Source organism: Lampetra planeri, chromosome 15 (assembly GCF_965212315.1).
Source record: "Lampetra planeri chromosome 15, kcLamPlan1.2.h2, whole genome shotgun sequence".
Lineage (NCBI taxonomy): Eukaryota > Metazoa > Chordata > Hyperoartia > Petromyzontiformes > Petromyzontidae > Lampetra > Lampetra planeri.
In genome coordinates this window covers 4,998,745-5,013,540 of record NC_136121.1, presented here as the reverse complement: position 1 = coordinate 5,013,540, position 14,796 = coordinate 4,998,745, and the positions used below count along the sequence as shown (strand labels likewise).

At 44.3% G+C, this 14,796-nt stretch overlaps 1 protein-coding gene across 1 annotated transcript in view; it reads left to right on the top strand.

The window, feature by feature from the left end:
- The window catches only part of B3GLCT (beta 3-glucosyltransferase), a 61,044-nt gene that overhangs the window by 35,554 nt on the left and 10,694 nt on the right, over positions 1–14,796 (top strand). Inside the window, exons 12-13 of the mRNA XM_078600847.1 lie at positions 2,233–2,335; positions 10,669–10,791. Of these exons, the coding sequence (XP_078456973.1) occupies positions 2,233–2,335; positions 10,669–10,791 (226 nt within the window). The remainder of the gene's footprint in view (positions 1–2,232; positions 2,336–10,668; positions 10,792–14,796) is intronic.

Here is a 14,796-nt window from a genome sequence, read left to right as displayed (position 1 = left end):
GCCCCACCCTCCCCACCCTCCCCTCCCCACCCAGCCCCACCCTCCCCACCCAGCCCCTCCCTGCACGACGGACACAATAATCCCCTGTGGGCTGGTGTAACCAGGAGGATCCTACCAGTAAATCAGTGGGAGAAATCCTGGGAGAACAAGTTGCATTTGTGTCGGCAACACCGAGTGACATTGTTCTTACGGCCAATGCAATGTTTTCTTGTTGCAGAGTAACATGTGCTTTGATTGTCTGGATGGCGGAATGAGGTCCTCATGATGAATCTGATTCAAAATGGCAGAATAATGTCATGCTTAGGAGACTGCTTAGGAGGTGTTTTGATCATTAAAGTGGACTAAGCTCAGTGTCTTTACCAAGGGCAAATAATATATAAACGTTTGTCACATTCTTATATTTTCCTCATGTTACTTTTCTAAAAAGCCTGAATATTTCGTTAAATTCTTTGGCCAAGCAGAAACGCATATTTTCCTAGATCCTCTGCTGGGATGTAGCCAACTGAAACTTAGAAAAAAACATTTCACGTGATGGATGAGATCAGCTCACGTGCAGGGGCGAGTTGGATTTTTACATCACGAGGTCATGAAGGATGGCCACGACTTTGAAAGGCCTTCACCCAGCAGCAGATGCAGCATGGATGATAATGTTTAAAATTTGTATGCAGCCATTGGTGACACATCTTTCATTGCAAGGCAGTGTGGCGTTAATGACCATGGTGGTAAAATACATGCAGCTTGTGAACAGGCTGGTAGATGTGTGTGATAGATCCATGAATGTTACCTTTAGAAGAATCATATTCTTGGTTCTTTCGGTAAAGTCACGTAAAAGGGAAACAATAAAATAATAAAAATATGAAACCTGATGATGATTGCTTGTGTTGCAGTCGAAACGTCGTGATAATTTTATTGTTTTATATTTTTATTATTTTATTGTTTCCCTTCTACGTGACTTTACCGAAAGAACCAATAATATGAATCCCTGCAGTCACGAAAGCTTTAAGTCAATATTTAGAAGAATCGTCATGCTATTTTGTTTCAAAACCTTGTTTGTTGTTTCGCTGTTTGTGTAGAAAGCTTCAGATAAGAAGAATGCTTCAGTTTAACAAGTAGGCTTTCGCGAACAATAATATCCATAATCGGTTTTTTTGGGTTATATCATGTAAATATAAATGTGTCGTTAAACCCACCACCAGCCAACACGGCTAATTAGTAAGGTTTGTCACGTAAACAAAATATGCCAATTCGTTTACAATTGTAGATGTAGGTTTACTCTCCAACACACTGGTGTGCTAAACTAGTGTAGTGCCGTAGATGGGCCACGCTTACCGGCAGTGGTAGACGAGGTCCATCTGCAAAGGTACCCCGTACTGCCGTGCCAGCCCAAGAGGGGAGGGGCTGCTGGGGGCTCAGGACCCCAGACAGCTAATCCCCTCGGCGCCACCAACGGGGGGCTGCGGGGGATCTAGGATCCCACGCAACCCCACCCCTCAATGGGCAAGGGGGATAAAAGGGCACCTCCCCAGCCGATCGGGGCCAGTTGCAACTCAAGACCCAAGACCAGCCAGCTTAGGACCCTGGATCCCCTCGCCCCGCTTGTCCTTGTAAGGGCCGGGGCGCTGTGCGGGCCAGTGGTGGGACTCTGGGACTCCCGGCTCGGCGCCCTTGTAAGGGCGAGTTCCGAGGAAGCCAGAGTCTAGACCCACACCTTGGCTAGGTCGGGTCAGGTAGCCTCCCCTAGGGTAACCGTAGCCGGAGGACCCGAGAGCGTAGCCAGTGTCAGGCACGCTAGGAGTAGGCTGTGTCCCTAGGCTGTAACAGTGTATCAGGACTGTTGGAGTGTTGTATTGTAATAAAGAAGTTACCTCTACAAGTGTCTTCGGAACCCATTACACTAGTAACGAATTGGAATGTTTCGTTGAAGTGACCAACCTTACTGATTAGCTGTGTCGGGTAGTGGTGGATTTAACGACACATTTATACTTACACGATCGAACCCAAAAAAACAACCTCTATTAAGAATGCTTCACCTTTTCCATGAATCTGAATAGTACGGTTAGGATAATCATTGTTCAATTAAATGGCAAAAAAAACAAGGGGGCAATGACTTAAGAGGACTCACAGAGTGGAATATTTTCACACTGCCCCAGCCAATGTACCTGACCCTGGTCGCCAAACTCCATCTCACCTGCTTGCCTGGGTGGTGGTGGTGGTGGTGTTGATGAGACGCAGGTCATTGCGCCAAGACGTTTGCGATTTTGGAGAGATTCAACTCCGATTCGACGTTTGAGCGCACGCCATGGCTTGTGATTGCCGATGACGACAGTCTCCTCAGGTAAGCTCGGCGCGTGTTGCAGCAACGCGACATTGAAATAAATTTAACAGTTCCCCACAATTTTAAAAATCTGTGCTAGCCCATTATGCCACAGTGTCCCTTGCAAGGGAGGTCTGGGTTACTGTCAAGAAAAGACCGTGCTTTTTAAGAACTCGGTTTGTAAGAATCTGGGCCAGTATTGAAAACAGCCTGAATCAAACCCCGACCACGGTTTGATCTCACAACCTTCTGGTTGACAGCAACCACCCATTAAAATGGAGATATTTGAATAATAACAAAACACGGCCAGCATTAAAGCAACACATGATATTCACGTGAAAAAAAAACTGCTCCAAAAAGCACGTGATGGTCTGCATGGTGTACGAATACCAGCCGTTTGCGATATACGACTTAAAAAACCCCCGTCATTCAACTGCATGTGTGCTCCTAACGTCATTATCATGCACCCAGTGTTTTCTCGTCTTAAGAACTCCGAAAGCCACCTGGAGCCTTGGCTGTTTTTTTTCAGTTGGACATCATGGCTATGAGAGGGAAACCGGTCAATGGGAGCCAGGGTGTGACTTCAAAGGAAATTGACTTTGGTTAGCAGTTGAAAGATCACATTCTGCTGGCGTAGTTGCATTAGCTTGTGTGCACTTAGCAAGATAGGGGGGGGGGGGGGTCGGATAAGCATCGCACTTTGATTCTCAGGGCATTTGGCTAGAATGTCTGCACATGTTTGTGTGTGTGTATATATAATCAGTGCGACTGGTAAACCCTCCACCTGGCACTTTCTCTACAAAGCACCACGGTGGAAACACCGAAATAGGCTCGAGCTAGAGACCAGGTTGCATCTGCCATGGCACGTGCGCCACGGTGACATCACCGTCACTTATTGGCGAATGGCAGGTATTGATATATGTATGTGTGTGTGTGTTGTGGCGCTGTGGTTAAGTGCCCACGGAAATTGTAAGATTGATATTTCGAATCGCAGTCGGAGGGGTTAACTTGGCATTTGATCAATAAAATGAAAGTCATCTTGTGAGAAGTCAACAGTGGTTGTCCTACGCAGAGACTGGTGAATTAATCATTAAACACCTGCTTGATCTAAAGGAAAGTAAGGTGCCGTGCTAGGTATAGTATTGTATGAAAGAGTGTGCAGTGTGGAGTAATGTTTAAAGTGGAAGCTTTATAGACTAAAGCACATGTCCCTTCATGACCCTGATTGGTCACAAACCATGCATCTGCCACTTGTCACACTGTGCACTCAATAGATCCACAGTATTCATTTGGGAATGCAGACTTTTTCACAATTGCCACGTAATTGCTAAAGTGCATATCTCTGGTGCAAATAACTGCACATTTTGTATATTTATAAATAGGATAATGTACAGGCTTTATATGGCTCGATATAGCTTGTCATTATCATCATCATCATCATCATCACCGCATAGTAAGGTTGTCTCGCATCTGTGGGAAGTCACCTGAGGTTGTGGGATGGAGAGAGCGGTCCCTAACAAAACCGTAGAATTTCTGCTCATAACTCCGTACCAGGTTCCATAAAACATCTCAACCATTTTCTGCAATCATAGCACTTTAAATAAAACGTTTGCTTACCTCGCGGCGTTTGTTGTTTTTGTGGAAAAGAAAGCTGTTAACACGTCAGCAGCCTTAACTCTGTTGTGCCTCGTGAGCAGAGCCGTACGATGCGTTATGCGGGTCAGCTACACAGAAGAATCCGATGCGCTCCGAAGCTCTTTTTCACAGATGTCCAGGAGTTTCACAGATGTCCAGTGGATGATCCAGTACCCAGTTGTTTCCTAAGCAGCTACGCCTGAGCAATAATGCCGCGGCTAGGACCTGGCAGGCATTTGAGCACGTCGATGTGGTGGCATGGCAACAGCGTTGGTGATGGATGCAGGTCTGGATATTGGGGCAGACCCAGCGGCTGTTGTTTTGCAGGTCCCTATGGCAGATAAAGTTCAAGCTATAGGGAGCCATGGTGAGGACTGCCTTCTGCCAGAATTCACTGGGGTTTTTTTGGGGGGGGGGGGGGCTGAGGGGAAGGGGGGGGGGGTGGCTCAATAGGAGAATTTGGAAAAGCAGAATAGGGTCCAAGACTTCTTAGAGGGATAGTGGCAGACACATTCTGCCATTTTTTTTTTAATGCTCCTTGAGGAGCCATTATCTGAGAATGAATCCACAGCGATGATCTCCTGGCAATGTTTCCCAATCGCACCTTTTAACTAAAACTCTTTAAACTATTGTTATTTTACCAGGTAAGGCCCGCTGAGCTATATAGCTCTTTTTCAGAAGCGACCTGGCCACAAATGCGAGCTTAACGAAGTGGCTTATCATGTGGAAATGTACAGCAGCCAAATACTCTAAATGCATGTTAATTCTAAATGTGGAGGGCAAAACTAGAGGACCTGGAGAAAAATCCACACGACCACGGGGAGAGAGACGTGCAAACTCCAAATATATAGGAGTCGTGGTCGGGATCGAACCCACGACCTCCTGTATACCAAGCAGTCATTTGGCACTGTGTCAACAGTGAAGAAGCTGAATAACCTGGATGTGATTTGGACACTGCTCTTTTATTTACAGCCCATAAAACACGTATTTGTGCTGGACTAGACCGTAAGGAACACGCTGACGGCTGCCTACAGAAACCAGGTTTAAGGAATGAACGTACTTTTCCTGGCTACTTTTTGTCATATCCTTTTCACGAGACTACATTTGGGGGCTGCTTCATGAAAGTGATTTACAGTATAATCGTAAATCTCGAAAAACTACTCGCTTCTAAATCTTTTGTAATCATTTTTGTATTACTTTAGTATAAATAAATGTTAATTTAGATTAATGGGTTTTTTTCTGACTTTATGTGAACGAAAAGACACAAATTCGCCCGTTTTCTTATTGAAAATAGGTAAATTTCAAAGTATCACGTTCCTGGTCACAAAAGCTGGGGAATAAATCCATTTTCTATACTTTTTAGGCATAAGCAATTCCGAAATAACACTTATTACCCAGGAAAAAAAATTGTGTTACATAGTATTATAGTAGGTATGAGTCATAGCATTGCAAAAAGGCAGGCAAATAAGGTGTGTTAATTTGAGTTATTAATACATCAAAGCAGAGGGTTGTTCTTATATTCAAACAAAAATATATTTAAAAAACCTTTACGATGAAGGCTTTGGCGTCGAAGGCACCATGTCTGTACGCGCAAGAGGGTGAGCGAGTGCATCTTGTGCATTCAAAATCTTGGCATTTTGCACAAAAGGCGAATCTATTGCTATTTGCGGCGTGCTTTAAGGAGAGAAATCCTTCGTCCTCTTTTGAGTAATGGAATGTCATTTTGACGAATGGAATTTAGTAATAACACGTGCATGCATACACACATGTACGCATTGTGTGGTGTTTGTGCTATAAAAACAGACACATACAGTATCAGCGGCACCCAGAATGTTCAAAGGCTTTTGTATATATCCGTGAGTGACTGATCTAATATTAGGCTTTTTCTGAAGCCCTGCTGTTATCCCTATCTTCATCTGACACGGGGGGGGGAGCTCTTTCAATCGCAATTGAAAGGATTTGAGTTCAAATCTCAATGCAAGGTCGACACATCCCATCATCCCTCGACGGCGGATAAGATGAGCACCACTATAGTGGGAAGTGAACAATGGTTATCCCCATCAACAGAGATGAGAGCCAGCTCCTTGCTCATTTAAGCTGTGAGATGTGTTGATTTTCTTTGTTATCTTTGTGAACTCGTACAAAAAATATTGTTATATGAGGGGTTGGATTGAGCGCATTAAGAACCCCGTGGCAAGTGATATCTGATGTTGGTCACGGTTAACATCTGTGGCAAGTAATATCTGAACTAACCCTGGGCTCCCCTCTCCCCCCTTGACCAACCAACACTCACCAGCATGGTTGGGTAAGATCACGTGAACCACTATGACATACAGGGCATTGGGAGGTCTTCATCCAGCCGTGAATTATTATTCTTCAGGAAGCCAAAGTAGGTGATTGTTTCCGAGGTATTTGGAGCAAGTGGAGGGGTGTCGCTGCTATTTGCTCCGTAGGGAATGAACCAAACCCATGTCTCCATCCCCACAGCTCGGATTTATGTCGTCTAGCAGAAGTACATTTATTTTTTGCATACGTCTGGAATGTAATCCGAGCCACGTTTGTGCGTAAAACAAAATACTCCAGTCGATGTCAACGAGTAATTAACAGGTCCCTCCATTTATCCAGAATGTTGTCATTGATTGTCAAGTCTTTTGGCAAGACATTGGGATGTTTGGCCAGTAATTTTCTAACGAGTGTTTTGCATATTGTGAGAGTAATCCGGAATTGTATCTGCAAGAAACTACACCAAATAAGAGAGTTGGATAATTTTTCAAAGGCCATGCGGATCTTGAACTCACTTGCTGTGCTGCCATCTTTTGGCCGCCTTGAAGCATAGGCGGTTGTGTGCATCACAGGTACGTGCATATGTACGTAGCCAGCCGTGTCATACTCTTTGGTTCTTTCGGTAAAGTCACGTATGTATAAAAAGTAAAATAAATGTAATCACGACGTTTCGGGCACAACACAAGCGTCCGTCATCAGGTGGGACAACCACAGCAAGAAACAATTGCTGAAGTGGGCAAAAGGGCTGCTGTAACAAGAGGCTATATAGGCAAGAGAGGGGGGAGGAGCCAAGGAGGAGAGATAGAGCGGGGGGGGGGGATTAGGAAACGCGCAAGGGAATGCTGGGGGGGGGGGATGAAGAAACTGGAGATGCAGTTATTAGCAGCCGTGCTAATTGAAGGTGCGGGGAAATGCGGAAGTTATGATTCGGCCACCCTTCCTGTAACCCTTATCACTGGATCACAAGCACGCGGCCCCCACGCTCAGCAAGCCGCATCGTGACGTAGCATCGACACCGCGTCGTACCGTGGGTGATGCTTGCCAAGCTGCCTGTGTTTTTTCTTCGTAGTTATTAATCACTTGGTTCCCATTTTGTTGACTCCAATAGTTCAAGTTCATTTATTAGGTATAGCCCTGTGAGCCATTCGGCTCTTGAATCGGGTGCAACCACAACAAACAAAAAACAAAAACATGAAAAAAAAACATCTTAAAGTGAATATGTGACTAAGTGCAAGCAGAAAATCCAAGAAAAGGCAGTAAAATATTGCAGAAAAAACACCGTACACCAACGCTGTGTGCAAAAATCCCAGTGGGATGCAAGTCAAACAACAACAACCACAAGCCAACTTAGATTAAGGCCATTAGTCTTACTCCGTATTACAACAAACAAACATGGCTAAACGAATAAACTTTTCGAAATCACCAAAAATAAAGCCATGAAATAACACCGGGGTCAAAATGTTCACTGCGGTGGAACATGAAGATGGATCACGAGCTGGAGAGTCCATTCACTTTTCTCTTCATCTTGCCTACTGATGGCCAGTGTCTTGTGCATCTTGATTGTACGATGATGCGTTCTCGAATAATGACCGTCAAGCTGGTCAAAACCAGCACATTCGGTGAGCTTTATGAAGAAAACAAATCAATACTTAATTTTACAAACCCAACTTCAATTTGAACACTGTGTTTCTTGTAAGTAATCACTGCAAGCAGGTGTATTGTATTATACATTATTTATGGATCATTGCTGGGAATATGATACTTCTGACAACAAGTTGGAGCACCACAAGATTTTATTTTACGGTTCAGATGTTTTTGACCATAGTAAGGCTATCGGTCATCTTCAGCCTGAAATTCCTCACCAACCAGAATCAATAATAATCATTGTAAATAAGTAATCGGCAGCCATTTGTCAATGAACTGCAGAACGAAGGCCACAGCTTGCCCTGTTGGTCTTGGGGGATGTTTGACCATACTTCACCATGATGGTCAGTGCAAGTTGGTGAACGGAAGGGGACCAGGAATGGTTCATACGTTACTCGCCACTGCTGTTAGTCTTGAGCAGAGAATCTATTTCTGGCGTCTGGGTTTGCAGCAGAGTGCGCGTACTGCAGCACCACCTTCACAGGCTTAGGCGAGCCGATATTCCTCTGTGGGTAGCTGGTTGTGCGAGCAGGTGATTGGAAAAGACAGCATTGAATCATCTGCAGATAGGAATCTGTATAAGGTTGGATTGGATTGTATATTGAGCTGTAACTAGCTGTAGCTTCTCCACCCTGTTTGCCCCCCCCCCCCCCACTGTTAAATTTCCACAGATTTTTGTAATCCACCAGCCTCTCACTTTCTGGATTATAGGTGTGCACTGTCCCACACACAGATACATAATCCTTTGCAATGGATAAACATCAAACTGAGCCCGAAGCCACATTCACGCCGTGGCTTTTCTCAACGCGTAATCTTTCGCAGCTGAGATTAATCAAAATCGACGTTTGACCTAACTCAAAAAATCAATTAGGAATCATGAATGGCTCTTGCTATGAAGTCGAAGTAACCGGCCCGAGTGCTTTAACTCGCTACAATGGGGAGCCAGGTGCAAGCGCCAGGAGGTGAAACTCACCATGACGTGGGTCATAATGAGGCCACTTTGCTGCGACTTTCTGTTCGGCTGTTGATTAAAACTGTTTTGAAGGCTAAGCATAGCTGGTGAAAAAGCAGACCGTATTGAGCATGTATGTGCATATGTTGAACTTCTGTCACACCGTACGTCGCCAACAATGCAAATCGGAGGTACGGGGGAAAGACAACAAGCTAAACACAAAAGGCAGTTCTCTGGAGATTAGTTTTCAATCCAGATGATTTAAAAGTGCATAGCTCCAGTGGCTTCCTAATATCGGAAGGAAGAGCATTCCAGATGGCCGTGGAAGTGCATCTGAAAGTGCGCGATGCGGTAACCATTTTTGTTCGATGGTGCGCAAAAGCCTCTGCGAGCATGACCAGAGTTTGCGTGATGGTTTATCCTCCTTGACGAGATCATCAAAAATGTGTGATCTCCCCCCAACCTTATCTCGATTGCTACGTCGCCGTCACGAGACAAAGTGTCCTTTCAGAATCCTCGCAGGCGTGTGCGACCCTGTGCGTAGGGAGATTGGCTCTCGGAAGTCGATGTCACCAGAGCTTCCTTTTGAGATACCTTCAAGTTACCTCTCCGATCCACACACGGTGGAGGGCAGGACCCCGAGTCCACCCGGCCACCACCTCCATCCTTGAACATGATCCCTTGCATCATTACGATTCATTACCGGTGGTGACACGCGGCCCGCTCGATTGTCACCTCACTGAAATGGCGGTCGAGACTGCTCATCGTGAGTCACAGCTGGTTTAAATATAAGCAAGGCATCTTTTGAGCACAAAACCCAAAGGGAGGTCAGTGTTTTTTTTAAGCAAAAGGCACCACTTGCGTCGGCTGCCTATCCAGAGTCATGGTTTTGTTTAACAAAGTGTTCCCGGATTATTCAACACGATGAAGCCATGCAAGGAAACATGAGTGTGTTGATTTAAGCAATGGAATTATATTAGTGACCATAATAAAAGCAATTTACAGCCCATTATCAATCCACTTCTGGACGAAGACCTTCCCTTATGTTTGTACCAGATTATCAGTATTTCACTCATTGTAAGACAAATACTCATCCTATATTACACCTGCATACCAATGACATACTTTCTTTGACATTTTGCAATGTGTGTACATCTCTGTTATGTCATTTGTTGGAATTGCACGTATGTGTGAAGTGGTGTTGGAGAGACTAGGCATGAGCGGTGGTGCTACGGTTAGCACGCTGCGCTACAAATCTGGCGACCCGAGTTAGATTCCCGCTCATGGCCAACACCAGTTACGATTTATTTGAATCGGTCCTGGGCCTCCCCTAGGTCGACTCGGCTTTGATTAGCACAGTTGGCTACGTATGGTGCGAAATAATTTTAGCAATTATACATGGTGTGGAGTGTAAGCATTGCCACTGGGGAGACAAAGACGACCGAGTGTGGTGTTGGCCACCCACCCCCTCGTGTGCCATATCGGCCCTTAATAGGTGCTGCTCTCTAACAGCACTTGCCCCAACAGTCTGTTAAGGCTATACGATGATCTTTATCTCTCTTTTTGTAGAGACTAGAACTGCAGCATAAGGCTAGCAACCAGGGTTTGAATCCTGGACCATTCAAACAATAAGCAGCAGTTTGTAGCCGAATCTGGCTTGAGTCTCCCCGAGATGAATTCAGCTTAAATTCTGTTTTTGACGGCTCTGTGCCAACAGTTTCATTTAATTGCCTGCACAACTTCAAGACCTAAATATTCTTTGATGGCCTCTAGTCGGAGGTGGATATTTTACATTTACTCTGTGATGCTAAATGTGTGTCGCTGTCGGTTTCCCTGCCAGTGTGCCCAGATTGCAGAAGCTGCTCAGCTGCTATGATCCAACTGAGCCCGTGTACCTGGGGGAGCGCTACGGCTATGGGCTACTGACTGGTGGTGGCTACAGCTACATAACTGGCGGTGGCGGGTCAGTATTTGTCTTTCACATTTGCGTGTGCGTGTGTCTTTGCCTTTGTTATGTGTGTGTGTATAGGGAGCGGTGGTGCAGCAGTTAATGCGCCCCGCTATGAACCCGCTGAACCCGCTGAACCCTGTTCGATTTCCGCTCGCGTCCAACACCAGTGACGATTATCTGAGCTCGTCCTGGGCCTACCCTAAGTCGACTCAGCCTCAAATGAGTACCTAGTCCGATGTGTAAATATCGCCCCTCGGGAGACAAAGGTGGCCGGGCATGGTGTTGACAACCCCCTCGTGTGACGATTATAATTATCTGAGGTCGTCCCTGGGACTCCCCTAATTCGATTCAGCCTCAAATGAGTACCTAGTCCGATGTGTAAATATCGCCACTAGGGAGACGAAGGTGGCCGGGCGTGGTGTTGGCGACCCCCTCATGTGCTGTACTGGCTAACAGGACTTGCCCCAACAGTTTGTTAAGGCTATACGGGGGGGGATTTTTGCATGGGGAGCAGTAGCGTGGTTATTAGCACACGGTGCTACAAACCTGGCAACCAGAATTTGATGCCAGGCCACGGTTAACAGCAGTGGTGATTATGTTACCTGGTGCAGTGTTTAAACATTACCACTGAGGAGACAAACGCACCGGACGTGTTGTATGCATGTTTGAACATCAATCTAGGTTTAAAAGTGCATCGCCAAGCCTGGCCCTGTTAATAGATACTCGCAAACAGTACTTGCAGGCAACAGCCCATTTTGGGCTAAACTTTACAAATGGGGCTATGGGGAATGGTGGTTTAGACAGCACACTGTGCTACAATCTTAATGACCTGAGTTCCATTCCAGGTCATGGTAGACATCAGTAGCAAGTGATACTAGAACTTGTTCAGGGCCTCCCCTAGGTCAACCAATGGCCTACTCTTGCGAATGACATCACACGGTCTTTAAAGTCCACTGTGAAGCCAAACGGAGTGTGTTATAATAGTTAGTGCTCACCGCAGTAATTACCGGGGCGGCCGCTGTATTCTAACTGTGAACCTTTGCAGCAAGTGGTACCACTAGGCCATGTCACCCACCGGGTTCTGGCAACCGAACGGTTTAACGACACATTCATATTTACGCAATCTAATCCCAAAAAACCCCTTTACTACGTATACAATTTTGTGCATATTTGATCATCTTTAAAAGCGTTAAAATTATAAAAATAAAACATAATAAGATAAAATTCTCACGACGTTTTCGGCCACAGCGCACGAACAGGGCTGTCGGAAAGACAGGGTCCTAATGGGGACGCTGTCTTTCCGACAGCCCTGTTCTTCACCTGAGGGACGGCTGCTTGCGTTGTGGCCGAAACGTCGTGATAATTTTATCTTATTATGTTTTATTTTTATTATTTCCCTTCTACTTGACTTTACCAAAAGAACCAAGAATATGAATCCCTGCAGTCACGAAAGCTTTAAATCGCAATTTAAAAGCGTTGTTCTGTGATAGAGACAGGCAGATGGAAAGAGTGAATACATAAAACGTTTGCATCCCAAGGAAAGGTATTACAAAAGGGTAAAGCTCCTGGACCATATGCAATAGCCGTGGATATCACCAAAGAAGTTGAGAATAGCTGTTGGACTAAAATAATCTCACCTATTTACTAATTAGCGCATTGAGATGAAATGTCTAAATTTTGGAATGTCTCAGTCATTATTCTGTTCAAAAATTGAGACAAAACTCACTTGCAAATTAACTGAGGCATTGACAGCATGTCAAATGTATGTGAATCGTGCGTGCATATAATTGGGAAGAGAATTGGCAACTGAAGAGGCCAGGCAGTCACGCGAGCGAGCAAGATATTGGAAGGTATTTTGTCATCATCGACCACGTACAATCAAGACGATACTGAAAGAAGACAATTGAATATCAGAGATCATTATTACGAGCCTTTGTAGACCATGGCAAGGAATAGAATTCAATGGAAATTGATGCAGTCATCCAAAGCTCTCAAAAGCAAGGGCTGTATTTTATTAACACAAATATTTGCAAGGATAGTAACAAAATGTTCACGATGTTTTATGAAAATGTGGTTATTACAGAGTGGGATCATTCCAGATTATGTTGGCTTTGGAGAGGCTTTCAACCAGCAGTGAGTTGATTATAGCTAATACTATAGTGATGAGTTGTTATGTACTGTATTGTCTTTAGTATTGCATCACGGATTATAGTTATAGGCACGATATGTTCTTTACTCTTTGGTTCTTTCGGTAAAGTCACGTAGGTATAAAATAAAATAAATCACGACAATTTGGGCGCAGCACAAGCGTCCGTCGTCACATTAACATCATGCTAATCTCTCACATTAACATAGCCACCCTCGTGCCTTCTAATTTCTCACATTAACATCATGCTAATCCCTCACATTAACATAGCCACTTCCGTCCCTTCTAATTTCCCACATTAACATCATGCTAATCCCTCACATTAACATAGCCACTTCCGTCCCTTCTAATTTTTCACATTAACATCATGCTAATCCCTCACATTAACATAGCCACTTCCGTGCCTTCTAATTTCTCACATTAACATCATGCTAATCCCTCACATTAACATAGCCACTTCCTTGCCTTCTAATTTCTCACATTAACATCATGCTAATCCCTCACATTAACATAGCCACTTCCGTCCCTTCTAATTTCTCACATTAACATCATGCTAATCCCTCACATTAACATAGCCACTTCCGTCCCTTCTAATTTCCCACATTAACATCATGCTAATCCCTCACATTAACATAGCCACTTCCGTGCCTTCTAATTTCTCACATTAACATCATGCTAATCCCTCACATTAACATAGCCACTTCCGTCCCTTCTAATTTCTCACATTAACATCATGCTAATCCCTCACATTAACATAGCCACTTCCTTGCCTTCTAATTTCTCACATTAACATCATGCTAATCCCTCACATTAACATAGCCACTTCCGTTCCTTCTAATTTCTCACATTAACACCATGCTAATCCCTCACATTAACATAGCCACCTCCGTGCCCTCATATTTCTCACATTAACATCATGCTAATCTCTCACATTAACATAGCCACTTCCGTGCTCTCTAATTTCTCACATTAACATCATGCTAATCCCTCACATTAACATAGCCACCTCCGTGCCCTCTAATTTCTCACATTAACATCATGCTAATCCCTCACATTAACATAGCCACCTCCGTGCCCTCTAATTTCTCACATTAACATCATGCTAATCCCTCACATTAACATAGCCACTTCCGTCCCTTCTAATTTCCCACATTAACATCATGCTAATCCCTCACATTAACATAGCCACTTCCGTCCCTTCTAATTTTTCACATTAACATCATGCTAATCCCTCACATTAACATAGCCACTTCCGTGCCTTCTAATTTCTCACATTAACAGCATGCTAATCCCTCACATTAACATAGCCACTTCCTTGCCTTCTAATTTCTCACATTAACATCATGCTAATCCCTCACATTAACATAGCCACTTCCGTCCCTTCTAATTTCTCACATTAACATCATGCTAATCCCTCACATTAACATAGCCACTTCCGTCCCTTCTAATTTCCCACATTAACATCATGCTAATCCCTCACATTAACATAGCCACTTCCGTGCCTTCTAATTTCTCACATTAACATCATGCTAATCCCTCACATTAACATAGCCACTTCCGTCCCTTCTAATTTCTCACATTAACATCATGCTAATCCCTCACATTAACATAGCCACTTCCGTCCCTTCTAATTTCCCACATTAACATCATGCTAATCCCTCACATTAACATAGCCACTTCCGTGCCTTCTAATTTCTCACATTAACATCATGCTAATCCCTCACATTAACATAGCCACTTCCGTCCCTTCTAATTTCTCACATTAACATCATGCTAATCCCTCACATTAACATAGCCACTTCCTTGCCTTCTAATTTCTCACATTAACATCATGCTAATCCCTCACATTAACATAGCCACTTCCGTTCCTT